The 26,721-nt window shown below is 34.8% G+C and overlaps 1 protein-coding gene across 5 annotated transcripts in view; it reads left to right on the top strand.

The window, feature by feature from the left end:
• The window catches only part of DPYD (dihydropyrimidine dehydrogenase), a 966,631-nt gene that overhangs the window by 328,637 nt on the left and 611,273 nt on the right, over positions 1–26,721 (top strand). For all 5 annotated transcript variants that reach the window (XM_034653966.1, XM_034653962.1, XM_034653963.1 and 2 more), the window contains 2 exons: positions 17,037–17,144; positions 19,089–19,258. In XM_034653966.1, coding sequence (XP_034509857.1) covers positions 17,037–17,144; positions 19,089–19,258 — 278 coding nt within the window. The remainder of the gene's footprint in view (positions 1–17,036; positions 17,145–19,088; positions 19,259–26,721) is intronic.

Below are 26,721 nucleotides of genomic sequence, written 5' to 3'. Positions count from 1 at the left end.
TGTTTTTATATAAAAATTTATCTAAATAATAAAATTTTTTTTTTTTTTTGTCTATCGCTGTACATGATGCATTGTGAATGTTCAAAAACTATTCGCTGCAATGATGATGGTGATGATGTGGAATGGGAAATTTTGTCTGATGTACTGAAAAAGCTATTTTATAATAATTATAAAATTTTCAAATTACGGTTACATGGATTGTCTCTTTAAGTCCCTAGGACCACCTCATATTCATTCTGCTTTTAACAACAAAAATATCTAATTTTTTATCTTTATAGAAAAATAGGAGTATATCTGCCTTTATGTATATATGATTATCATATATACATATATATGTGTATGTATATATACACACACACATTATCATATGTATACAGAGAGAGAGGAAGAAGGAGGGAGGGAGAAGGGAGGGAAATGAGTATAGTATAGATAGAGATACAAAACTAATGCTTAAACTGGTGTGTCTTCTTTCTCACATCAAAGTTTGCATTTTTAAACCCCCCAAATGTGCCAGTGTACCTGCATATATGGTTTGGAAACAACGTGTCATGATTTTAGTAAGCGATACATTCTTTAATTGCTTAAAAATAAAGGTTTTCACATGAAGATGCTGGGTACAAAATTAAACTCTTTATGAAGAAATTTGAGGTGGAAAAGGTACCTTCCCCTTGAATCATGTAGCAATAAAACAAACCACTACGGAGTCTCTCTCTTGTAGTCAGTTTATCATATGCCCACAAAGATAGCTTTGCTTTTTAACCCATTCTGTACACATTTTTCAGTATTTCGTTCTGTCAATAGAGGACCCTGAAAGCGGTGAGGGTAATGAAGAGGAATGATAGTTTAGATGTATTCTTTCCTGGAATGCCCGTTGAATTAAATCTTTCATTCCCACTGCATACATACAAATCTATAATCTCCTTTCAAGATGAATCCAGAATCAGGAGTCTGCGTTCTTTTATTCTTGGTCAGGAGATTAAAATTGATCACAGGCCACACAAGGGAGTCAGCTGTAGTATCACAGCTCAATGTGGTTAACGAGGACAGCGCTTGCCTTCTGTTCTCCTTAACCGTGCACTTACAAGTTACAAATATTATTGATTTCAGGGGTCATCCAAGGCTGTGAGGAGGTTGTGTGACTTGACAATATTTTGCTGTTTTTAAGGGATAAGAGCTATGAGCCCTGATAGCAACTGGGACAGGTATAGTTTAAATTTGACAAATGAAGATTTATACTTTCTGAGCTGGCAAAGTCCTTCATGTAGAAATAATGAATGAAAATTTGATTGTTGATTTAACACAGGTCAAATGACTTGCAATGAAAGAAGGAAAATAGCGCTTTAATTATTACCCTTTCACCAAAATGAATTGATGATAGGTTTGTCATTGTAGATCTGTGCTTTAAACAAATGAATAGTGCTTAGAAGATACTTTTATAAGACATCATTTAAATTTAAGTAGGCATAGTTTACCTAAAATCATTTGAAACTGTAGTGTAGGTGGGATGATATGTGAATAATTACCTACTAATCTTTAAAGCATTTTTTTTCTTTCTGGTGACTTAAACTACTGTATTAACATTCAGAAAATTAAAGGTGCCACAGATCATTGTATGCTAAATTTTCAAAGACTAGGTTCAAGCTTCTCATTTTTCTCTAATAATAAAGATTATATGCTATCCTGAATATATATTTTATGCAATGGTGGAAGAAACACTATATTTAAAAATTTTTATTAGATTAAATTTGGCTTAAGCACTTACTAGCTATGAGATTTTATTTTATTATTATTATTTTTTAAAGATTTTTTAATTTATTTGACAGAGAGAGGGACAGCCAGTGAGAGAGGGAACACAAGCAGCGGGAGTGGGAGAGGAAGAAGCAGGCTCCCAGAGGAGGAGCCTGGTGCGGGGCAGGATCCCAGAACACCGGGATCACGCCCTGAGCTGAAGGCAGACTCTTAACGAATGAGCCACCCAGGGGCCCCTAGCTATGAGATGTTAGAAAGCTTATTTTACTGCCTTCAGCCTCAGTTTGCTCATTTTTAAATGGTCATCTAAGTTTGCTCATCTTTAAATGGTCGTAAAGGTATCTAGCTGTTGTTATGAGGCTCAAATATACAAGAAATATTTTTAAGTCATAAAACGTTCTACAAGTGTAAACTCTTAAAATATTTATTACTGAGCCTACACTTAAGACAGTTGGTGGTAGAAGATCTTCTGATATACATTTTCTCTCTTTTTCTTCATAATTAATAGAACACATTGGCAAGATAGCAAGTTAGGGTTATAAAAGAGTCCATTCGGGCTACAATGCAAAACCTATTGAACTAGATTAAATTACTGATAGTGGCTTTACATGCACCATGCTCTAAGAAGCAGAACTCAAACAGCTTAGCATTAGAATATTACTTTAAAAAATATGAAAATAATTACAATTATAAGAAATGACCCTAAAATATACTGGAAGAGAAATCATGTGTTCAGAAACTGAAATATACATAATAAATATGATATTATATATATATCATATGTATATTTAGATGCATATTTAGATATGTATGGGTATATATGGTATATATATATACACCATATATATATATATATGGTGTGGGGGGGTATGTATATGTGTATATATGTATTTTTTTTTATGTAGGCTCCACACCCAGCATGGAGCCCAATGTGGGGCTCAAACTCAGGACCCTGAGACTGAGACCCATGCTGAGACCAAGAGTCTGATTCTTAACCAACTGAGCCACCCAGGCATTCCAATTTTCTGTTGATTTTTAAAAGTGTGAGACTTTTATTGATACTGTCAATATATACGCTTCTATATACTATGGTTAGAGTGGTATGGGTGTTTTTGAGTATAATTTAATTTTTGAATTTGTATATAGTATATAGTTCATAGGGAGTTTAAGTAATTTCCAAAGACCAACACAGTCTCAGTTTGATCTCCCTGATTAATCCACCACCTGCTATTACTATAGTTTCTTCCTCTAGTAGTAGGAAAAGAGATGATACCATTTGCCTATATAATGGCTTCCAATTATAATGAAAATAATTTTAATTATTATTAATTAAATTTCTCATATCTGTATAATACTTCATGATTCAAGAGTCCTTGAAACAGCTCAAGGGAGGTGGTATAAAAAGCTTAATTTTACAGAGGAGGAAACTAAGGCATAGAGAGGTAGGCTGATTTGCTATACCTCACACAGCTAGTAGGTGAGGGAATTGAGAGCAAACCTAGGTATTCCTACCTTGGCCAGGCATTTCACCTGCCTGGGAGTATTTGGTTTTGCTTCAGAGGTCAGAAATGTGCACTTTTGCAGAATTTCCAAACCCAGTAGAGGCAGAACAACATCTCCCTAATTCAAAGCTTCAGTTTTCAGAGAAGGCCTTCTAAAAATTGGTTTTAATCAAACAAATACTATACGAGCTTAAGTTATATCCATTTTGTATTATCCACTCACAATTAATGTGAAGTTGTCATTATTGACTAATTCTTTCTCCTTGAAAACAGTCTGTTGTGAATATATTCTCCATTAATACTGATTCCTAGGAAGACGTGGTATATTCCTTCTCTAGTAAAGTCTTTCTTTCTATACTTTGGCTGCATTACCACTAGAATATTTTGCAGTGTGGGTATCAGCGTAGGGTGTTATCCTGTTGATTTGCCTAATTTAAATAAATTGATTCTCATAGCTGTAATATATATATTTGTATTTTGTTGTTTTTGCTCTATTTTATATTCCCTCTCAATAAATTTCCTTTATATTATTTCCAAAATTAATTGTAGGTCAGTAGCCTTATACTTAAAATTCAAGAATGAGTCCTAAAATTTAAAAAAAAATACTCAAAAATTCTTTTGAGCACCTGTTTCTTTGTGCCTTGTAGTATTTATTTTTATATATTAGATAATTTTAAAAAATTGTGTGTATTCTGTAGACAAGCAAGTTTGAACTCTTACCTCTCTTCTCCTGGCTTCCAGTATACGACTTTGTCCTGCATCTCTTACCTGACTGATCTATCCTCAATCTATTTGAGTTCTTCTCCTTCTTTCCTTCTTTAAATGTTGGTATGTTATCTAGGGCTTTACTCTTAGCCTTCTTTTCTGTTTACTGTATACACTCACTCTAGGATTAGCTCATTAGCATTCATGACTTCTAGTGCAATCTTTTTGCGCATAATTTTCAAATCCGTTTGTCCAGACCAGATTTCTCCCATGAGCTTCAGGCATGAATTTTTACCTGTTTTAATAAAACAACTCTCTTGGATGTCCCACACTCCATTACATGTATCCAAATGAAACAACATTGTTCCCCTAGGACCTATTCCTCCTCCACTGCACTGGGTTAGTCAAGCACACCACTCTTGAGGTACCCACCAAAACAGAAATTTAAGACCTAACTTTCCCCCTGTCTTTCCCTCTATTCCCTACAACTACTAGGAACCAAATTCTATGAAATTAACTTCTAAATATCTCTGGGGTATGTTTTTATTCTCCTGTATCTCCAGTGTCAGTATTTCAGTGTGAGGCCTCTTCTTTTCCCTTTAAAGTTACTATAATAGGAGAAGAGAGTAAAAACATACCTCTGGGGAATCCAGAGTCACATGTTCAAATGCCATGTACAGAATTTCTTTGAAGTATTAAAATTTCATTCAAAATTTGCATTTCCTTCCTCATTATCTCTGTATCTGTACTACTATAAACACCATAATTTAAATTGCTTATCTTTGAGTGAAATTCTTGCTCTGGAAGGGTAAACTGTGTTTATACTGAAGTTGTGGACCCTCCCTGCAATGCTATGCTAATGGAGGTTACTAGCAATCCAGGTTGAGGAGTCTAAGAAGTGTTCCTTTCTTATCTGGATTTATGCACCATCCCCTTACATGATCTGCTCCCATCATTCTCACTGCCTGTAAATCAATTCCACACACCGCTACCAATTTGTCCTTCTTGATATACAAAGCTGATTATATAATTTCCCTGCAATATCTTTTCAACGTAAAATCCAAATTCTTTGGTGTGACTTGCATGGTCCTTCATGGTCTGATGTCTGCTTATCTGTCAGATTTTAAATTTTGCTATACCCTGTCCCCTCTTATCTGCTCCCCTGAACCCTAGTCTAGTCAGATGGATGTCTTATCCCTTTATGCCTTTATATATGCCACTCATTAATACCACCCCCCCTTTTTTTAACGACTGGAAACGTTCATCTTTCAAGACTCAGGTTGAACATCCTTGTCCCCAGTCCAGGTGAAATGTGCTTTATATGTGCTCTGTGCACTTACTTATGTAGCCTTCTATCATAGTACTTATCTTGCTTTATTCTAAGTTTCTGATTACATGTTCTTCTCTCATTAGATTGGAAACTGTTCATCTACGTATCCCTAGCTCCTAATAGGTTAGCTAGCACATAGTAGGCACTCAATAAATATCAATGAATAAGTAGTTAAATGAAACATCAAATATTTCTATTTCTAACTCATCTCAATCACAAAAATCACAGCTGGTATCCAAATCTAAAAGTTGACCATGTGTTTGTTTGGCTTTTTTATGTAACAGAAATTTCAGAACTAGGTAGTCAACGAGTACACATTGAACCTGCCAAATTTTGCATCATTAGTTACCAATATTTTAGAAAATTTCAATTGGTGCTAAGTTTCAAAAGTTATGTGTAGTTTTGTTACTGTTATGGTTGTTGTAATGATGTTGTGTATTAAAATTATGTTAAATATTAAGGAAAAAGAATATCAGGTAAGGTACCAGTATGAAAATAATAGGATTTTAAAGTTTAAAATACATAAAATCCATTTTATTTATTAGCATTTGCCATTTGTCAGTCACTGTGCTAAGCACTTACCATATTATTGAGATATGTTATCTCAATTAATCTCCCCATAAGGCAGGTTTTATAGATAAGGAAATTGAGACTTAAAATAACTGTGATTATGCAAGGTTACATAACTAATACATGAAGGAGTAATGATATGAACATAGTTATCTTTGATGTCAAAACCATTACTTTCCTCTTACATCAGACCTAACATACTTACAGATTCTCATATATGATTGTATTCATTCATGGTGTATAGTGATCGTTGAGTATGGATAATCACATTGCATTTTGGCATTTACAACAACAAGTCTGGGCCTTTGGAATGGCATTTGGGTAAATAGTACAATGTAATTGATTTAATCTTGGTGTCTTTAACCACTTTTGAGTCACTTAGAGAATGTAATGAAAGGTATAGACCCTCTGCACCGATGCACAGTAAAATGATATTGAAGGGGTTCAGAATGGGACTCCCCAAAATGTGTCACTTTGGCATGTAGATTACTTTGAGCTGAAGTCAATCAAGGCCCAACTCAGGAAGAGCTTTTCTTTCCTATTTAACAACCTAAAAGAAATTAGAGGGCGTAGCCCCCAAAAAAAGAACTCTCACGAGAGATAGCTACAAAGAATATTGACTAGTTCTTGGGGGAAACTCAGCAGGATGTGGAGGTCAAATTCCTCTCTGTGTCCCATTGTCTCTGTGTTGATAGGGCATGGCAAACATCTATTTACCAAACATTTGCTCTTCCCATGTTCCTATAAAATTGTCTTTCTCTCCATTGAATTCTCACACCCCTGTTGCCTTCACAGTTAGCTCAGGATGGCATGTAAGCCTCAGTTGCTTGACTTTCTGTGGGTTTCATATTCTTCTGGGGGAGTTTCATGTATGCATGTGATTAAGTTTGTTTTTCTCTTGTTAATTGGTCTTATGTCAATTTAGTGAATAGACCAGCTAGAAGTACTAGACAGGTAAAGGAAAAATTCTTCCTCCCCTATAATACATGCACAAAAATGTACTTTCTTGATTGTCATGGTTTTCTTGAGAAACTCAGGCACTGTTCAGATGTTTAGATTATCTCCCTATTTTGTGGATGAACAAACTGAGTTTCAAGGTCAGCCACTTGTTTCTAAAATGGTTGACCATTTCTGTTCATTAAGAATGTCTTTTGGAGAGTAATCACTTCACGGAATCTCCTGAATTTGTAGAAAAGTATTCTAATTTTGAGACTCTTACTCAGCAACATGTTAGAAACAATACAGTACAAGTATATTTAAGGATGGAAATAATTTATACTTTTTTACATCATACACATTTCTTGAAAAAATGTATGGAGATAAGTAAAATTTACAGAATTACAGTACTGATTCAGAGTAAGATAAATTTGCACAGAAATGTATTACCTGTGTATAAGAGGAAAATGCATAATTAAAGTGAAATGACTCTGAGCTGTATCATTGCAAGATAAAAGAATTATATAGTATTATAACCAATATGTATGATTGTAAATTGCATTTTCTACTTGTAAAATTAAGTTGTTTCAATAATATAGAGCTATATTATGCTTACTTGTCCATATAACAGTTCTATAAAGAAATACATTTTTGTAACTCTTCTCATTTTAGAGATAAAAAGGCTGTGGTTTAACACCTTGGGCATGAATTTAGACCTAATATCTGATAAGTTACAGGATTAAGAGTCCATTTGAGGTCTTCTGATTTGGACCCAAGCAGCTCTCCATTGTTTCACAGACCTGCCTGGGGAGAATCACACAGACCCAGAAACCAAGTTCCAGCAGCTGAGAGAGTCACCGCGCATTTAGTGTGTGGTCTTTATTTTAAAGTCGGCCACTTGCTTCCTCAGGCTTGCATTGTTTCACTTTGCAGAACTCTGAAGGCCAGAACATTCTTGCGTAACTCAGAATGATTCTTAGCTTTCATTTCAGTTTTTTTTTTTTTTTTTTTAAAGATTTTATTTATTTATTTGACAGAGATAGAGACAGCCAGTGAGAGAGGGAACACAAGCGGNCGCATTTAGTGTGTGGTCTTTATTTTAAAGTCGGCCACTTGCTTCCTCAGGCTTGCATCGTTTCACTTTGCAGAACTCTGAAGGCCAGAACATACTTGCGTAACTCAGAATGATTCTTAGCTTTCATTCCAGTTTTAATCCATGACCCTAGTTCTTGCATTATGTTTCACCTCATTTTATTCTGGTAATATAGCAACGATTTGTTGGGCTTTAAAGGAAACGGTTTTAACTGCATCATCTAAATGCATGTTATGTAAAAATTATTAAAGTTTTCAAATAAAGAATACCTTGGCCTCACAATATAGTTGCAAATTCGCTAGAACAATTACAAATAAAGAGGCTACCAGTGCCTGTATTTAAGAATTTATTTGAATTAAAAAAAATGCAGAAGTGCAATTTTTATAAATACCTTTGAGAAAGTAACTAATACAATACAATGAATGTGTGGTACCTTTACTGGTGATTAACACATTAGTAATACTTTTGAGATTACATTTTTAAAGGGGTCTTCTCCCTTCTACAGAATGTGTGTTTATGGTGGCAGCTTTAATGCTATTTCCTGCTGTGCAGTTCAATAGAGTATGTTTTTAGGTGGTTGGTTGAGGGTTTTTTTCCTTATGTATGTCGATGGAGATAAGTGTTTTAATTACTTTTTTAATGTCTGTGCTTTTGTATTTTTCTCCTCTCTTCCCTTTTATTTCCTGCTGTTGAGATTACTGCCTCATCTCCACAGCAGGTGGCTGTTGCAAATTTGTTTTCTTTGTAAGCCTGGTAGATTTATTTTGTAATATAACTGTTCCTTTTTAGTATTTTATTATTAATGATTTCTTTACTTTGGAATATAGTATACATAGTCCATAATAGTAATTTCCTAACACATCTAAGAATTCCAGTCATTAAGGAAAAAAACCTTTGCCTGAGGCATATTGTTTGAGGTTTTTTGCTTACCCTTACTTCGTGATGTGAAGATTAAAATTTAAGGAAATTGTTTTATAGCAAAAGCCAAATGAGAGTTAGAAACAGAAAAGAGAGGGGAAGGAAATAAAGAGAAAGAGGCCCAAGAGATAAGGCACACTTTAATAAATAATACCAAAAATCAAAGTGATAGGTAGAATTTTGTGACAGAAATAGGAAATTACATTAATATATCTTTTCTAGAAGAGAGCTTTTAACGAGATCTTATGTTTATATTAAAATTAAATTTTAATTACTAAAATAACTTTTGCTAATTATAAGAAAATTGGAATATCACGAAAGTACAAAGAAAAATACTTCATCTTTTTTTTTTTTGGTCCAATATTTTGTTGGTTTGGTTGTTTCATATGTCCCTTTATATCAAAAGAACAATAGATAAAATGGATCCTGAGTATAGGAATTATTTGTCAGAACACATTCAAGGATATTTTGTCCATTTTTCAATTCTTGGGCATTGCTTTATCAATTAAAATAGTCTCTCTTCTCTATTTTATTCCAAATGTATAGAGGGAACAAAAAATATGAGCCCAAAATGCACAGTGAACCATAATCGCATTTCATTATATGAAATTGCTGGATATTTTATGATAGGTTAAAAAGTTCTCTGGAAAGATCTTAACTGCTTAGAATCAGTTTATTTAATATGTATTGCACTTGTGAATACATTGCTTTCTTAATATATTTATATTGTGTTTCACCCATAAATACTACTCTGATTTGGAACCTGGTATTCAGTTCTAAAACGAAGTTATATGAATTGATCTCATTGGTGTGATAGAACGTGTGTATATCTTCTACATGGAAGTCATAAAAAACAAACGAAAGTACATCTGTAATAACATTGTAGGAAGTATCATCTTTGATTATTTCATTCTCTTCTCTAATGCTTTTTAAAATTCACTGTTTTATAAATTAATACAAAAGAACATAATTCAGTATCTATCAGATTTTCAAAATTGTATGAGTGCTCAGTAATTCTCTTGCTTCTGGATTTCATTATCTGTTACATGTGTCCGTATAGAAAAATACCGTATGTAATGGGAAAAAAAATATGATTTGAGATGGTGACTTCATTCATAACATTTTTTTAAAAGTCTTCATCTTGTTATGCTCTAACCGATTGTGTGATTCACACGATTAAGGCATGTGGTCACATTGAGAGAGAAACTAGACAGCAGTTACATGAAACAGATGTTTAATGGGGATTTGAAAAATCAATGAAATGAACACTATTGTGATGCATGGTGATCTGATTTCATATGTGTTTTATTGAATCACTCCATTCTTTCTGAGTTCAGTCTGAACTAAACGTATTTACAGTGGGGCATTGGGGAAAAGATGGGGAGTTTTATTGAGAAAAGAAGCACAATAGGCCATCATTGATCTGTTCTCTTTCTAGTCAATATATAGATCCTAGAATGATAACCCATATGGCACTGTTGTCCCTTGGAAATAAGATATAAATCCTTCGAATCATATAAGTGATCTTTAAGTGCAGATGAAAAACTTTATAATTCATTGTGGAAATCTGGAATGCGTAGGTCCTTGAAAGGAGTGTTTTATATCCATGTTGTAACCCCAACAGTTTGGGCTTGATATAAGACTAGTTTACCTTTTCTAATAAGTATAGAAACACATCCAGATACATATGTATATCTATAAACACATACAGTTATTATTTTATTCCTACATTCACATGTCTTATATACAACAGTTTAAGTGTCTTTTTATGATTAATTGCAATAGCTTCTGTTTTTGGAAGTATTTACTGTGAATCTTTTTATCATGTGTGTCTTTATTTTCCATGGTTTTTATACTTTACCCAAGACAGTAAGAATGACTTACATTTCAATGGTGTTTTAGATTTACTGGAGTGCTTTTATGTGCACTTTTCTACTAATTTTCAGGACAACTCTATACATCAGGCAGGGTAATTTTCATTCTAAAATCAAGGAATTTGAGAGCCATCTTATTAAATAATTTTATCCAAGTATAGCTAGAAAGGGGAAATAATAAAACTAGAACCCAGTTCTTCAGACTCCTAGATCAGTGCTCTTGGAGGCCTGATGTGACTCTAACTGCTCCCATTTGAATGCCAAACTGAACATTAGAGGGTCTTAATTTGCTCCTTCCGTGGTCCTGAAGCACGTATGGTTTGAGTCCACTGTAGTCTGTACAATGAATGAGGTCAGAATACCCTGGTTTAGCCACAGCCTTTTATTCTAACCAAGGTTGCTAAGTTTTATGGACTCTGATACCAGTCTGCCCAACACTAACCACTTAAATGTGTAATAATATTAATTGTGCATATTATGGATTAGGTGAACATTTAATTTATGTCTATCCAAATATATCATTTATCATATCAAACAAAAGCTTTTTTTAGGGAGAGAATGAAAATAAAAGGAAACATTTCGCATCTATGCAAAGAGCTTCACATTTGTATTCATTTTATTCTCCTAACAATACTACGATGAGGCTGCTGCGGCCCAGAAAGAGTAATTTACTGGCCCAAAGTCATAATAGCTAGTAAGCGCTAAAACTAGAATTTTAACGCAGAAAGTCTGACTTTAGAGGTTTTGCTCTTATTCACATACTCTGTTTACCAATAATGATAGAAATAAGTCAATTGGCATTAAGATTTTTTTTAAAGGTTTAATAAACAAAAATAAAGAAAAGCAATGTTTACACAGGCACATTTCTTTTACAAAGACAGGGATGGATGGCTATGGTAGATAGCTTGGTGTCCCTCAGTGAGAGTTTGTTTAATGAATCCATGTGTATATCTGCACATTTTAATGTTCTTCGTCATGCAGCACCATTCCCCAAAGGAGGCTTAGGAAATGAGGAGTGTGAGCACACAGCATGCTTTCTTCTGTGACAAGAAAGTGAAATCTCAGATACAAAAGTACTTGGAAAAGTAAAAAACTTAGGACATTTGCCATCAGATGCATTTTGCTGTTTTCAGCCACTTGTGAATAGTGACATAGTCAGTGGAATTTTATTTGTCTACTAACATCATCTTACCGACAAAGCACCATTGTGGAATAACAAGAATTAACATACCCGTAGAGAATTTGGTATGCTCTCTACCCATTTCTGTAAGACCATTTCTGTAAGCCACAGTCCTTTGCCAGGAACTTGGGCCAGTATCTCAGTGTTCTGTCTTCTATGTCTGTGGGATTCCTGAGGCTATCTCCAGGGATAGGTGTATCTGATCACTGTCTTTCCCATGACAGCTTAGCTGTCATTCAAGTGGATGCCATCAAGAACGAGAGGCATCACACGAATGCTCGCTCCATTCAATTAACACTAAATAAGTGAGCCTGTGAAGTAACACAGGCGGACATTATAAAATCTGGGGAATTCTTAAACATGGTCTCCCATACCTGTGAAGACCCAGCCTTAAAAGCTTATTTCTCTTCTATTACTTACTAGATGATAACATGAAACAGAATATTTAATAGCCTATTAATGTTAATTGAAGTGGTGCAGAACTTAATATGAGCACAAAAATTTATTATATACACTGCTGTTATTTATTCTGTAGCTGTTCCAGAGAGAGGTGCTTTGGAAACAAAGCAGAGATACATATTTCAAAGAATATCAAATATTGAAAAATAACCAGCAGATACCCAAGAGAAATACACTTAAGAAGGAAAACAATTCAAAAAAGAATTGTACTAGAGAAAATCATCATAAAACAAAGATACAGCCTAGAGAAGCAGCCTGTCTTTTCTCTACCACCGGATTGGAACCTGGCCGCAGACACATTCTTGTTGTGTGCCTGTCTGTAGCCTCACAGTGAAGCATTTAATCCATATCTGTTAAATGATTTAGATATCACCTGTTAAGTAACATCACATTATAACAGGGCTTAATTACAAAATCTTATATGAAAAAGGCAGTATTTTGAAGTAAATGCATAGACTCTATAACCGGAATGTTCAGGTTAGAAATTGGTACTTCTGCTTGTTCTCTGACCATTGGCAAAGTTACTTAACCTGTATGTGTCTCAGTTTCTTTATATCTAAAATGCAGAAAATAATGTTCATTGTCTCATTGGATTGTTTTGAGAAATAAATGAGTTAATATATAAAAATCACCTATATGCTAGGCATTTTAGAACAGTGACTGTAATCTAAATATTCAATATATGGTTAATTAGATTTTCTGTAATATAAGCAGAATTTTATTTATTTTAGGAGAAGCTGAAAATTATCATTTTGCAATAGTTCTTAAGGTTGTGTTATTTTGTGTAAATATGCTGAAACACCAAAAACTTCAGTAACTATTCTAGGGAAACAAACTCTCTGGCCTTCTTGAAAGACAGAGAACACTGTACATCTACTAAACTGAGCTGTTTTGTTTGTCAAATCTTTGTCAATTCTTCTTTATTCATAAACCTCCTTCTTTCCACTGAAAGGTGAATTAAAAAGTCATTTCAGTGTCATTTTGAAATCATTCTGATAGAGACACATACTTTATTTATTAATATGCCACCTACTCTCACGGAAATCTTCCTTTGATAGATGGGTATTTGCAAGTTTCATTATCTTTCATATTTCACTTAAGATTGCTTCATTTTTCTTTTTTTGTAGCACTTTGTTTAAATTTGCTAAGGTTTAATACTTTAAACTCTATTCTTTCCTTGCCATAAGGTGTGAAATTTGGAAGAATTGATAAACTACAGAAAATTAAATCTATCTTAATATTAATAACTAATATTTAGTGAGCATTCACTATGTTTTAGGTCTCAATGCTTAATATAGATGGATGGATGGATGGATGGATAGATAGATTCCTTTAAATCTCACATCAATGAGAGATGTGTAATTGTTGTCCCTAGCAGAATCATTAGGAGATATAGATATAGATACATCAGGTTATAAAATTTATTTCAAGGAATTGAGTTATGTAATTGTGGGAGCTGGCAAATTCGAAATCTGTGGGCTAGGCCAGCAGGCAGACTTTCTTCTTCCTCAGGGAAACTTCAGTTTTGTTCTTAAGACCTTTCCACTGATTGGATGATGCCTAGCCACATTATCAAGGTAGTCTCCTTTACTTAAAGTCAACTGATTATAGAAGTTAGCCATATTTACAAAATGCCTTCATAGCAATACATAGATTAGTACTTGATCAGATCATTTGATAGCCTAGCTAAGTACATATAATCACTGGCAGTCACACAAGATCACAGACCTGGTAAATTGGAGACGAAGACCTCACACCAAAGTCTGGCTAATGATAAAGGTCCTGCTCTTAACTACCCCATAGCATCATGGTTAGCAGATGCTAGGGTTCTTTTGCCACCTGGGCCAGACTACCGAACAGTGTGTAAGGACAGCTTCAGATGTGTTGCCCTAGGTCATAAGGGATGACCTGTCATGCAGGTCGGGGAGAAGAGCTCCACAGACCTTGGGACTTTAAAAGTGTGTGTGCCCTGGGGTGTGGCTAAATAGGCAGCAGGAATAACATAATGATCCTGTCCAGTTTCTGGCTCACTTTTTCTCTCCTTAAGCCATCATCCATAAGTCAGAACATCTAACTGGTGCCCTCCTGAACATTTACAGAAAGAATCTGATCCAGTAAATGTTAAATTCATTAGAGGGATAAATGCAGAATGGAGTAAGAGCACAGGAAATTCAGTTGTCCTTGTCAGTCTCTTGATCCAAGTGGAAAAAATGAATTTAAATTTTACCAAAGCTTTTTTTTTTTTTTTTTTGTGAAATACTCCTTGCAGGATAGGAAAAGTCTTCTCCATGGATCCAGTGGTATATTCAATAAGAATGCCTTGCATTTCTTTAGAAAAGTTATTTTAGCAACGGGTCTATAGAAAATAATCACAGATATAAATTTCCCTCTCTGTCTTAACCATGGCAAGTAGTGAAAAAAGCTCAGATTAGGAGTTAGTAAGGGGAGGACTGTAGACCTTATTGACAGTAAATGCAGAACTTTTATCTGCCACGTACATTTTCTGTGCTTTGTTTTTGATCTGCTTTAAAGAGTTTTATCCTATCTCCTTGAAATTGCACAGCACTTCAGGTTATTTTTCTTGTGCGTGTGTGTGTGTGTGTTTACAGGAAAATGAAGTGCTATAGAACATATGCTATCTCTATAATATAGTAATATATGTAAGAGGGGAGACAGGTCCTTATTTATATTTCAATATGTAGCATATATATTTTGGTTAGACTAATCAGGTGTCGCTACAACTATAGTCCTCTTTTAATAGCTTTCAAGAAAAATTGTTTTGTTATTAGTCTTCAAGCACATATTCAGCTATTTTTATGTAACTGTAACCATTCCCTATTCTAGTCTTTCTAAAAGAATTATATAAATAACCACACATTTATGTAATAGTTTCCGTGTTATAAGTATACCCAAGGAGTAATCCTTTATGTCAGAAAATGAGGAAATAGTCTCAATCTCATTTCATTTATAAAGAAGCCAAAGCACTATATGTTAACTAACTGGAATTTAAATAAAAACTTAAAAAAAAAAAAAAAGAAGAAGCCAAAGCAAAGGTAAGTCAAATGACGTGCCTCACCTTCCTAGGTAAATAAAATAATTTTAATGACAAGTGATAAACTAGTAATCTATGCGCAAAGGGCAAATCTTTGGGAGGAAGGAATGCTGGACAGGGAAGAAAAATGTTCAATTTAATTTGAAGGAACAAAGCAGTCTATTGTGGGTTACACACTCAGTCAATCCACAATCACCTTCAGCTTTCAGATCAGATATCGTACCTACCTTATCACACATGAGAAAGACATTCTTGGGCTGTTCTTATTACTGTAGGTACCCACCAACAACTACTCATTGCTCTTCATTTAACAATAAAATGAAATCCTACCTCTCTAGAATAACCCAGAGTTTGGGGAAGTAAATCAAGTTAAACTATAAATTTTCCCCTGTGTTTATAGAACTGAGATGAATTAATTCTACACTTTTCTGTGGTGGGGTGATTGCTGTCAGATTTGCTTTGTTTATACTTTGAAAAAAAGTTAATCTGCTATTCATTTTCTTTTCAAAATTTTGGCAATTATTTCCTAATTATATGGTTGATGCATGCATGTTGTAGAAATTTGGAAATAAAGAATAATGAAAAAATACATTATCCACAGCCCCATCACCAGAAATTATCACCATTCAGATTTTATGAAACTTGAATCATACTATACAGAGTTGTGTATCCTGCTAGTACATTTAACACTGTATTTTGACTACCATCCAATTCCATATTTTTCAAATATTCATTTTAATGGCTGCATTGTGTTCTGTTGCCTTTTCTTTTTTAAAGTAAAACTCATTCATTCATTTTATTGGCATTTTGGTTTTCCTTCATTCTCTCTCTCTCTTTGCATTGACTGTTTTTGCACATTAAATCTTTATTTGCATGTCTTAGTGTTTCTTTAGTACATATTGAAAACTATTTTCTAGAACTTGAGCACCAATGTGTATTTGCATCAAAAGAGTATAGGTCCAATCTTCACCCTTGCCATATGGTCTAATTTTTTAAAAGCCTTTACTTCTTAATAGACAGGATATCATATTTCATTGTTTTAAATTACAGTTCTTAAATTACTAATGTATTTAAAACTTTGGTGCTTAGAAGCTATTTATATTTTTCATTATCCCAATTTTGTTATCCATTCTTTTATTTGTTAAAATATTACTCTGGTTAATCAAGTAGCTGATTTTTTTTGTAGTAAAATACATCTTTTCCTTTCAAGTTTTTTTGTTTGGTTTTTTTTCCCCTTAGGATGATCTGCCATATTCAGGAACTAGATACATATGTATCCATATTGTGTTTTAGTTTTGTGATGATTTTTTATATTTAGCACTCTAATAAGCTAGAAACTTATTTTTATTTATAACAGGAGGAAATAATATAACCTGATTTTCCCTTAAACACTACATGTACATGTATATGTATGTATCCATGTTTCTGTATACCTATATGTGTACTTGAATGTATGATTTATGATGTGTGCTTAGTTATAATATAAAGGTATACACTGAGGTCTGTAACAATGTGTTATATACATTTTTATGTTGATTTGTCTACAGATTTTATTTTCCTCTCAGAACCACATTATTTTAATGATATCAGCTTTCTACTTTTTAAAAATATACAGTAGGAAAAATCCCTTCTTTTGCTAATGAGATTTTATAAATTTTTATTACTTAGGTTTGCCAGACCCTAATAAAAACCACATCTTCAAAGACCTGACGCAGAACCATGGATTTTACACATCCAAAGACTTTTTGCCACTTGTAGCCAAAAGCAGTAAAGCAGGTATAACATTGTTTTGTTGCCTATGTTGTTTATGTATTATAAATGTATATTAAATCCAGGCTTAGGAGGACACTGTTCAGATCTCAAATCATTTTTGCCACACCAATATAAAGTTGAAAACAAGTATGATGTAATCATTTTCCAGGATCATCCATTTGTTCATTCTTCCAATCAAACATCATCATAAGGATTTTTCCACTCTGTCATATAGACAGCAATGTAAAATTGCTTCAAAGTAAGAGTCTTAAACAAACATTGGAAAATGTTCTTTTTTTAATTTTTTAAGATTTTATTTATTTATTTGACAGAAAGAGAAAAAGTACAAACGGGGAACAGCAGGCAGAGGGAGAGGGAGAACAGGCATCCCACTAAGCAGGGAGCCTGATGTAGGGCCCTATCCCAGGACCCTGAGATCATGACCTGAGCCAAAGGCAGACGCTTAACCAACTGAGCCACCCAGGTGCCCCAACTGGAAGATGTTCTTAAAAGAAATAGCAGGAACTTCAGTTTAGGAACTACTTTACATTATATATTTTTAATATATAGTTTATAGTTTTAAAATAGGTCACATTTTCACATATCTTACATCATTTGTGTCTAAGCAGGCAAAAGAGCCAGTTTCTTGCTGAACAGAAAATTTATGAAGTTAAAGGAAAACACTTTGATAGACACCCTAGTATGTACACTCTGTGTAATATCACTTCATGCAGCCCAAGAGGAGCAACCAGAAGCTAAACCAGTCCTATGCTTTGGTTGGATGAGAGTCAGCCTTAGTAATAAAGAAGCTATAATATATTCTCTAAAACCACATCATCTAAATCCTTTAAACATATATTTTTAAAGTCTTAAACTTCAGCTATTCTAACATCTAATTACATGCGAAAAGATAAAAGCTTACATTTTTATTTAAAAAGATAAGAAACGTTCTCTATTAGGCCATTCTGCAGAAGTTTACAGCTAAACATGTATACCATCTCCACCTTTCTCTCCCAGGAGAAAGAGATGCTTCTGTACCTGCAACCCTTTCTAAGGAAGATCATAGTATACATAACATATTTTTGAGAATTACAGAGGGCCAATTATATAATCCCAAATGCACTCTTCCAAGCAGGATGATTACACTTATTGAGATTATAGGCCTATGCTGCCCGTGGTGCCATTTCTTTATAGTAATTTATCAATCTTATCAATAGTTTTACCTAATCTGATAACACAGCAATACCTAACACATAGAGAAAACTGCATTTTACTTTTTTAGAAGAATCTTCATCAAATTTTCATATATATGTCCTTGAGAAATGAACACTTAGGAAGTCATATTTCTTTTATAGCTCTATTTTGCAAACAAAACCAGGAAAAAACTGTAAAAGGGAGAAAGTTCATTTTAAGTATTTCAAGAAAATAGTTGTTAAAAATTCTTCCGTTACATAGAAAGCACTTACTCAACACGTAAATTTTCAGTTTCCAGAGTATAATATATAGCAGGGCTATATGTTAGAAATCCTATAAAATAATATCTAAATTAACTATTTTCATGGAATGCTGGGAATTATGTTAACCCAGATGATAAAATCACTTTTTTTCCCTTCTAACAAACAAATTTAATGACACCAAGTTAAAAATACATATCATGACTTTGACGAACTGTGTTTTAATTGATTGATTCCAATTTGTTATGACCTAAACTCTTCAAAATGTGTTGTAGCAATCCTTTTAGAAGAAAAAAGAAGTTAAAGGTACTGACTATGAAATTACATATATGAGCATCTTTTTAAAATGGGAATAAAACTGTCTTTCAATGGAGCAGAATAATTTGATAGTGACACTGCATCCTCGAAAACTGCAAGATGCAATTTTACACTGCTTTGAGTACAAGTATCTTTTGAGCTGTCATGCAGAAATGGTTTCTGTACTTGAAAATGGGGTTTTCCTTTCATCATTCAGGAATGTGTGCCTGTCACCCTCCATTGCCATCGATACGGGGAGTCGTGATTGTACTCGGAGCGGGAGACACTGCCTTCGACTGTGCAACGTCCGCTTTATGTTGTGGAGCCCGTCGCGTGTTCATCGTCTTCAGAAAAGGCTTTGTTAATATAAGAGCTGTCCCCGAGGAGGTAAAATAGAACCATCAGAAAATATGGAGTTGTAACACAACAGATTTTAGGAGATGAAACTGTTAATGTGCAGTCTCCTCGTTAAATCATTAGAATGTTCTTGAAATTGTGAAATGTGAATTTAAGAATTCCTGGGCTACCCATGGTTTTTTGTTTTGTTTTGTTTTGTTTTTTCCTAATTCAGATATTCAAAGCGAAAGAAAGCTATTGTATAATACTTTATTTGGATAAAATGATAAATTTATCTTTGTCGATACTAAGTGCCTCTTATTCTTAGTGTTAGTATCTTAGAAATGTGCTGTATTTAACTAGTAACAGTGGAATGTGCTAAGTATTCATTTCATTAACAATAGGCATTCGTCACAAAATGTAGGATATTAGGAGAATGCGGTAATTAGAGACATTTGGAATTCTCCATAAGCCAAGCTTACAAGCTGCATTCAAAGTCATATGCCTTGGTCATACTGAAAGTCAATTCATTCTGCTGTGAAGCCAATAGAATAAACAGATTGCCATTTATTATTTTTTTAAAGAGCTCTCATGTAAGCATTATTTAGAATTAATAATGAGTTAGCTTACTAAAAATGACAGATTTAAAATGATTTCACTCTTAGAAGTGAGTGGTGACTAATCTTGGGTGAGGAAGATAATGCCTTATAAAGGATATTAGTTCTGAGAACAAGAATGAAACGTATTTATAGAAAGATAAATTACTCATTTTATCCAAATCAGTATTATGAATTTGATTTGCTTTAGAATGCTTTAATATATTTGGAGTCTCTATACTATACCAGGTAAGAATTATAACTGTAGTCGATAGGTAATTTGTCATGTAGATTAACCACTTTACAGGTTAATCTCACTAAAATATCAGACTCACCACTGGTTCAAGGCTTAGTTTCAGATGTCAACTTCATTCTCTGGGCTTTCTTTTATCTATTATACCCGTTCAGACTTCCTTCCAAAATCCAGGGTGGACATGGTCATATCATTTTGGGAGTTTTTTTTTTTTTTTTCTGGAGTGCAATCTATAGCATCAATTAGTGAGATTTCATTATGTTACAAATAAAAAGAAAACTTCCACCCTGGAATTAAATGACTTGCCTAAGATAAAAGAGGACAGGAGCTAATTTTATTCATCTGTATATCTCCATGCATAACACAGGGCCTCAGCAAGGAATAAATAGTTGACACATGTTTTGAACTAAATATTTTAAATCACGTTCTGATTCCAATATCAAAGAAGTTTTCATTATAAAAGCTGCACCTTGAGAGTTGAAAGGGAAGATGACCCCAGATGGAAATGGCCAGTTACTTTATACTTTATTTTATAGTCATCTTCTATTAACAATGGTAACTAGAAATGAGTGATGACTATTTCTTCACCCTCAGTAGAACACACACAAAAAATGAGACCAGGTAATAATTGAGAGGGTAGAGGTAGACATTTGTTACTTATTTATTGATTTATTGATTTAATCAATCTATATATACTGAGCGTCCATTGTATACCAGGTATTGTCTTGGCAATTTTAATACAGCTTGTAACTACTAAAGGAAGACACTCGATCAAACAAATTAACTATCACATAAATAGTGTATTGAAAGGTGATTAGTGCTATGGAGAAAAGTTAATTAATGTATGAATATAAGGCAAAGGTATTTGGGGTGAGCGTATGGTAGAAGAAGTAGCAAGATTTGCCGTTGTAAATGAAATAGCCCAGGAAGGCCTCTCTGATAAGGTGACTTTGGGGCAGAGGAATGAAGACGTGAGGGAATGTAGACATCTGGGGGCCAGACATTCCAGGCAAGGCAATTGAAGACAGCTGTTAAACTTCTGGGAATATAAAAAACAGAAGTTGTGTGACTGGAACAGTGTAGGAGAAGACAGTATGGGGCACACTGGGTGAGGTCTTGTAGGCATTCATAAGACCTTTAGTTTTTTGTGTGAGAGAGGAAACCACTGGACTGTTTTGTTTTGTTATGGTTTGGTTTGCTTTTATATTTATTTATTTATTTTTGTGAGATTTTTTTTTTAATGATTTTTTATTATATTATGTTAGTCACCATACAGTACATCCCCGGTTTCCAATGTAAAGTTCGATGATTCATTACTTGCNAAGTTAAAGGTACTGACTATGAAATTACATATATGAGCATCTTTTTAAAATGGGAATAAAACTGTCTTTCAATGGAGCAGAATAATTTGATAGTGACACTGCATCCTCGAAAACTGCAAGATGCAATTTTACACTGCTTTGAGTACAAGTATCTTTCGAGCTGTCATGCAGAAATGGTTTCTGTACTTGAAAATGGGGTTTTCCTTTCATCATTCAGGAATGTGTGCCTGTCACCCTCCATTGCCATCGATACGGGGAGTCGTGATTGTACTCGGAGCGGGAGACACTGCCTTCGACTGTGCAACGTCCGCTTTATGTTGTGGAGCCCGTCGCGTGTTCATCGTCTTCAGAAAAGGCTTTGTTAATATAAGAGCTGTCCCCGAGGAGGTAAAATAGAACCATCAGAAAATATGGAGTTGTAACACAACAGATTTTAGGAGATGAAACTGTTAATGTGCAGTCTCCTCGTTAAATCATTAGAATGTTCTTGAAATTGTGAAATGTGAATTTAAGAATTCCTGGGCTACCCATGGTTTTTTGTTTTGTTTTGTTTTGTTTTTTCCTAATTCAGATATTCAAAGTGAAAGAAAGCTATTGTATAATACTTTATTTGGATAAAATGATAAATTTATCTTTGTCGATACTAAATGCCTCTTATTCTTAGTGTTAGTATCTTAGAAATGTACTGTATTTAACTAGTAACAGTGGAATGTGCTAAGTATTCATTTCATTAACAATAGGCATTCGTCACAAAATGTAGGATATTAGGAGAATGCGGTAATTAGAGACATTTGGAATTCTCCATAAGCCAAGCTTACAAGCTGCATTCAAAGTCATATGCCTTGGTCATACTGAAAGTCAATTCATTCTGCTGTGAAGCCAATAGAATAAACAGATTGCCATTTATTATTTTTTTAAAGAGCTCTCATGTAAGCATTATTTAGAATTAATAATGAGTTAGCTTACTAAAAATGACAGATTTAAAATGATTTCACTCTTAGAAGTGAGTGGTGACTAATCTTGGGTGAGGAAGATAATGCCTTATAAAGGATATTAGTTCTGAGAACAAGAATGAAACGTATTTATAGAAAGATAAATTACTCATTTTATCCAAATCAGTATTATGAATTTGATTTGCTTTAGAATGCTTTAATATATTTGGAGTCTCTATACTATACCAGGTAAGAATTATAACTGTAGTCGATAGGTAATTTGTCACATGTAGATTAACCACTTTACAGGTTAATCTCACTAAAATATCAGACTCACCACTGGTTCAAGGCTTAGTTTCAGATGTCAACTTCATTCTCTGGGCTTTCTTTTATCTATTATACCCGTTCAGACTTCCTTCCAAAATCCAGGGTGGACATGGTCATATCATTTTGGGAGTTTTTTTTTTTTTTTCCTGGAGTGCAATCTATAGCATCAATTAGTGAGATTTCATTATGTTACAAATAAAAAGAAAACTTCCACCCTGGAATTAAATGACTTGCCTAAGATAAAAGAGGACAGGAGCTAATTTTATTCATCTGTATATCTCCATGCATAACACAGGGCCTCAGCAAGGAATAAATAGTTGACACATGTTTTGAACTAAATATTTTAAATCACGTTCTGATTCCAATATCAAAGAAGTTTTCATTATAAAAGCTGCACCTTGAGAGTTGAAAGGGAAGATGACCCCAGATGGAAATGGCCAGTTACTTTATACTTTATTTTATAGTCATCTTCTATTAACAATGGTAACTAGAAATGAGTGATGACTATTTCTTCACCCTCAGTAGAACACACACAAAAAATGAGACCAGGTAATAATTGAGAGGGTAGAGGTAGACATTTGTTACTTATTTATTGATTTATTGATTTAATCAATCTATATATACTGAGCGTCCATTGTATACCAGGTATTGTCTTGGCAATTTTAATACAGCTTGTAACTACTAAAGGAAGACACTCGATCAAACAAATTAACTATCACATAAATAGTGTATTGAAAGGTGATTAGTGCTATGGAGAAAAGTTAATTAATGTATGAATATAAGGCAAAGGTATTTGGGGTGAGCGTATGGTAGAAGAAGTAGCAAGATTTGCCGTTGTAAATGAAATAGCCCAGGAAGGCCTCTCTGATAAGGTGACTTTGGGGCAGAGGAATGAAGACAGTGAGGGAATGTAGACATCTGGGGGCCAGACATTCCAGGCAAGGCAATTGAAGACAGCTGTTAAACTTCTGGGAATATAAAAAACAGAAGTTGTGTGACTGGAACAGTGTAGGAGAAGACAGTATGGGGCACACTGGGTGAGGTCTTGTAGGCATTCATAAGACCTTTAGTTTTTTGTGTGAGAGAGGAAACCACTGGACTGTTTTGTTTTGTTATGGTTTGGTTTGCTTTTATATTTATTTATTTATTTTTGTGAGATTTTTTTTTTAATGATTTTTTATTATATTATGTTAGTCACCATACAGTACATCCCCGGTTTCCAATGTAAAGTTCGATGATTCATTACTTGCATATAACACCCAGTGCACCATGCAATACGTGCCCTCCTTACTACCCATCACTGGTCTATCCCATTCCCCCTGGACTGTTTTGAGCAGAGAAGCACCAAGATCTGAGTTAAATTTTAAAGGGACTCCTCTGTTGAAAGTTGACTGAAGAGGTTTGGGCCAGAAGCCGGGAATCTGTCCGGGGCGTATTGAAAGAGTAGGCTATTAGTCAATGGGACTGGCTTACAGGATGGAAAGGATCAGAGTCTAGGCATAGCTGGTTTTAAGGCCAGAGTTCACCGTACTGAGCCATGGTTTCCAAACTCTTGAAAAACAGTGGGTCTATGGAAGAGCAGGTCACCCATCTGCAGTACAACTTAGTAGAACTCAAGCAGATCTGGGGCCTAATTAAAACCATAAAAACAAATATTTGGATTTTTTTTATTGGCTTACAAGAAACCAAATTTTTTATATGATTTTAAAACTCCTTGACTGTGAGCTCTGTAAGAACAGGGTCTATGGTCAGCCCTCTTGCTTCCTTTGTGTCTTCCCCCTGCCTTAGCACAGTGGTGCCACATATAAAGTGTTCAGCAAAGAATTGTGAAATGAGGGGCACCTGGGTGGCACAGCGGTTAAGCGTCTGCCTTCGGCTCAGGGTGTGATCCCCATGTTGTGGGATCGAGCCCCACATCAGGCTCCTCTGCTATGAGCCTGCTTCTTCCTCTCCCACTCCCCCTGCTTGTGTTCCCTCTCTCGCTGGCTGTCTCTATCTCTGTCAAATAAAGAAATAAAATCTTAAAAAAAAAAAGAATTGTGAAATGAATGATTTCTGAAGGGAATTAGTATCAGGGCTTCTGGCATTAAGCGAGCTAGTACTTTTGGGGCACATGAGTGGTTCAATTGGTTGAGCATCGGACTCTTGATGTCAGCTCAGGTCAGGATCTCAGGGTTGTGAGATAGAGCCCTGCATGGGGCTCCACACTTAGTGAGGAGTCAGCCTGAGATTCTCTCTTTCCTTCTTATCCTCTCCCTCCTGCTCCTCCCTCCCAGTCTCTCTCAAATAAATAAATAAAATCTTAAAAAAAAAAGCTACTACTTTCCAGTAATGGGCCTTTGAAGGTTCATTTTGTAGTTTTAGGCAAAATTCCTCAGTATGAGAGAAGGGATAATACGTAATACATTATCAGAATATGCATAGATTTTAGGGTTGGGTTATTGGGCAGTGCCTGTGCTTTTGTGGGACTGGGGGCTTTCAGTTTTTCCAGTGGTTCTGGTATTAATGCCTCATGTCTGTTACTTGGTTTTGGTACATCAAAAGAGGGCCCATGACACAGCAGTGCTAATAACACTTATGAAACTGGAAAGTCAGGAGGAAGTACAATACTTCAAGACAGAGTTTTGAGAGAGTATATTCTAGGAAAAAATAATAACCAACATGAAAAATTTAATATCATATCCAATTTCTTTGTATTTGTATTTCTTTGTATTTCTCCTATTCCTCCTATGCTTTCTACCCCTAATACCCCTAATACACTCAAACGGCAACTATGCTTGGTTTCTTTAAAGTAATAGATATTTAGGGTTTTTCTCATTCGTGTGTTGTCTAATGGGTTTGGGCTTTTGGATGGAATTTGGGAATAACGTGATTTTTTTGTTGGTTAAGGTCCTCGCTGTTAAGGATGTCAGCATGCATATATGCAGAGCTTCAGTCTAATTCCTAGATGGTTTTAGAGGGAGGGAAATGCAGAACAATATAAAGTTCTCTCATCTTTTTGTGACAAATATGAATTATTAGAAAAGCCAGTTACATTTAATGTTACATGGTTAGTAACAAAGAACAGTGCGAATGGATCCAGAAATGCTTTAATCTACTGAACTAGGAGGCAACACCCAATAGATTCAGCAGTGACACCCACATCCCATTTTTTCGAATGCAAATGTTCTAAAACTTTAGTATGCATCAAAATCACCTGGAGGGCTTGTTAAACACAGCTTGCTGGGCCTTGGTCCCAGAGTTTCTGATTCAGTAGGTCTGGGAGGGGCCCGAGAATTTGCATTTTTAACAAGTTTCCTGGTGCTGCTGAGACTGCTGATCCACTGCTCTTACGTATCATCACCGTAGTTTCCAGCTGTCTAATTAGAGCCATAAGCAGTGTGCTGTTCTGAGGCACTTTCCATCTTAGTTAAGAAAGCATTAATGCTACGGGATACAGGTTTGATGAAACGAAGAGATGGAGGCACCATCAGCATATTGATGTAATTCTGATTCCAGATGTCTTTCAGTCTCCCTCGTGGCCTCGCACACATGCTAAATAGGAAGCTACTGACAAACCAGCGCTTCTCAGCTGTGGGTCCTTAGGGAAAGCAGCCAGTCACTCAGCACTACCCTCTAAGAAGATGAGGGAAAATCTGTTAATAATTCCCTCCAGTACTTTCTGCAAGCTTAAATAGGTGAGATTAAATTTCACAGGAGAACAGAATCCCCCAAAATGCTGGTATTAAAAGCTGTTGACAGATCAGATAGAACGGCAAGAATGCTTTAGGCAGTTGGGAATCCCTAAAAGGAGGCATGAAGGTCAGGACTCAACAGACCTGCTTGAGTAGATAAATGTAAAGGATAAGGTTGGGGAAGGACTTTGTAGCTCTTATTAATTATTCCTGAGAAGAATATGGTACACAGTTATTTTAACAGTACAATCCCACACACAAATTTTAAGAATCTGTTGTTCACATATTTAATTTCCCAATATCAGCAAAACATGTTAGATCTTTAATTCTGCCATATTTTAAATGGGCTCTCTGTAGCACTCTCCAGTGCCCTTTGGTTTCCCCCTATTCACTTGCCAAATATTAACTGA

This window comes from Ailuropoda melanoleuca, chromosome 2, assembly GCF_002007445.2.
Source record: "Ailuropoda melanoleuca isolate Jingjing chromosome 2, ASM200744v2, whole genome shotgun sequence".
NCBI classification, from domain to species: Eukaryota; Metazoa; Chordata; class Mammalia; order Carnivora; family Ursidae; genus Ailuropoda; species Ailuropoda melanoleuca.
The sequence above is the reverse complement of the archived record's forward strand: the minus strand, read 5'-3'. Positions and strand labels throughout refer to the sequence as shown.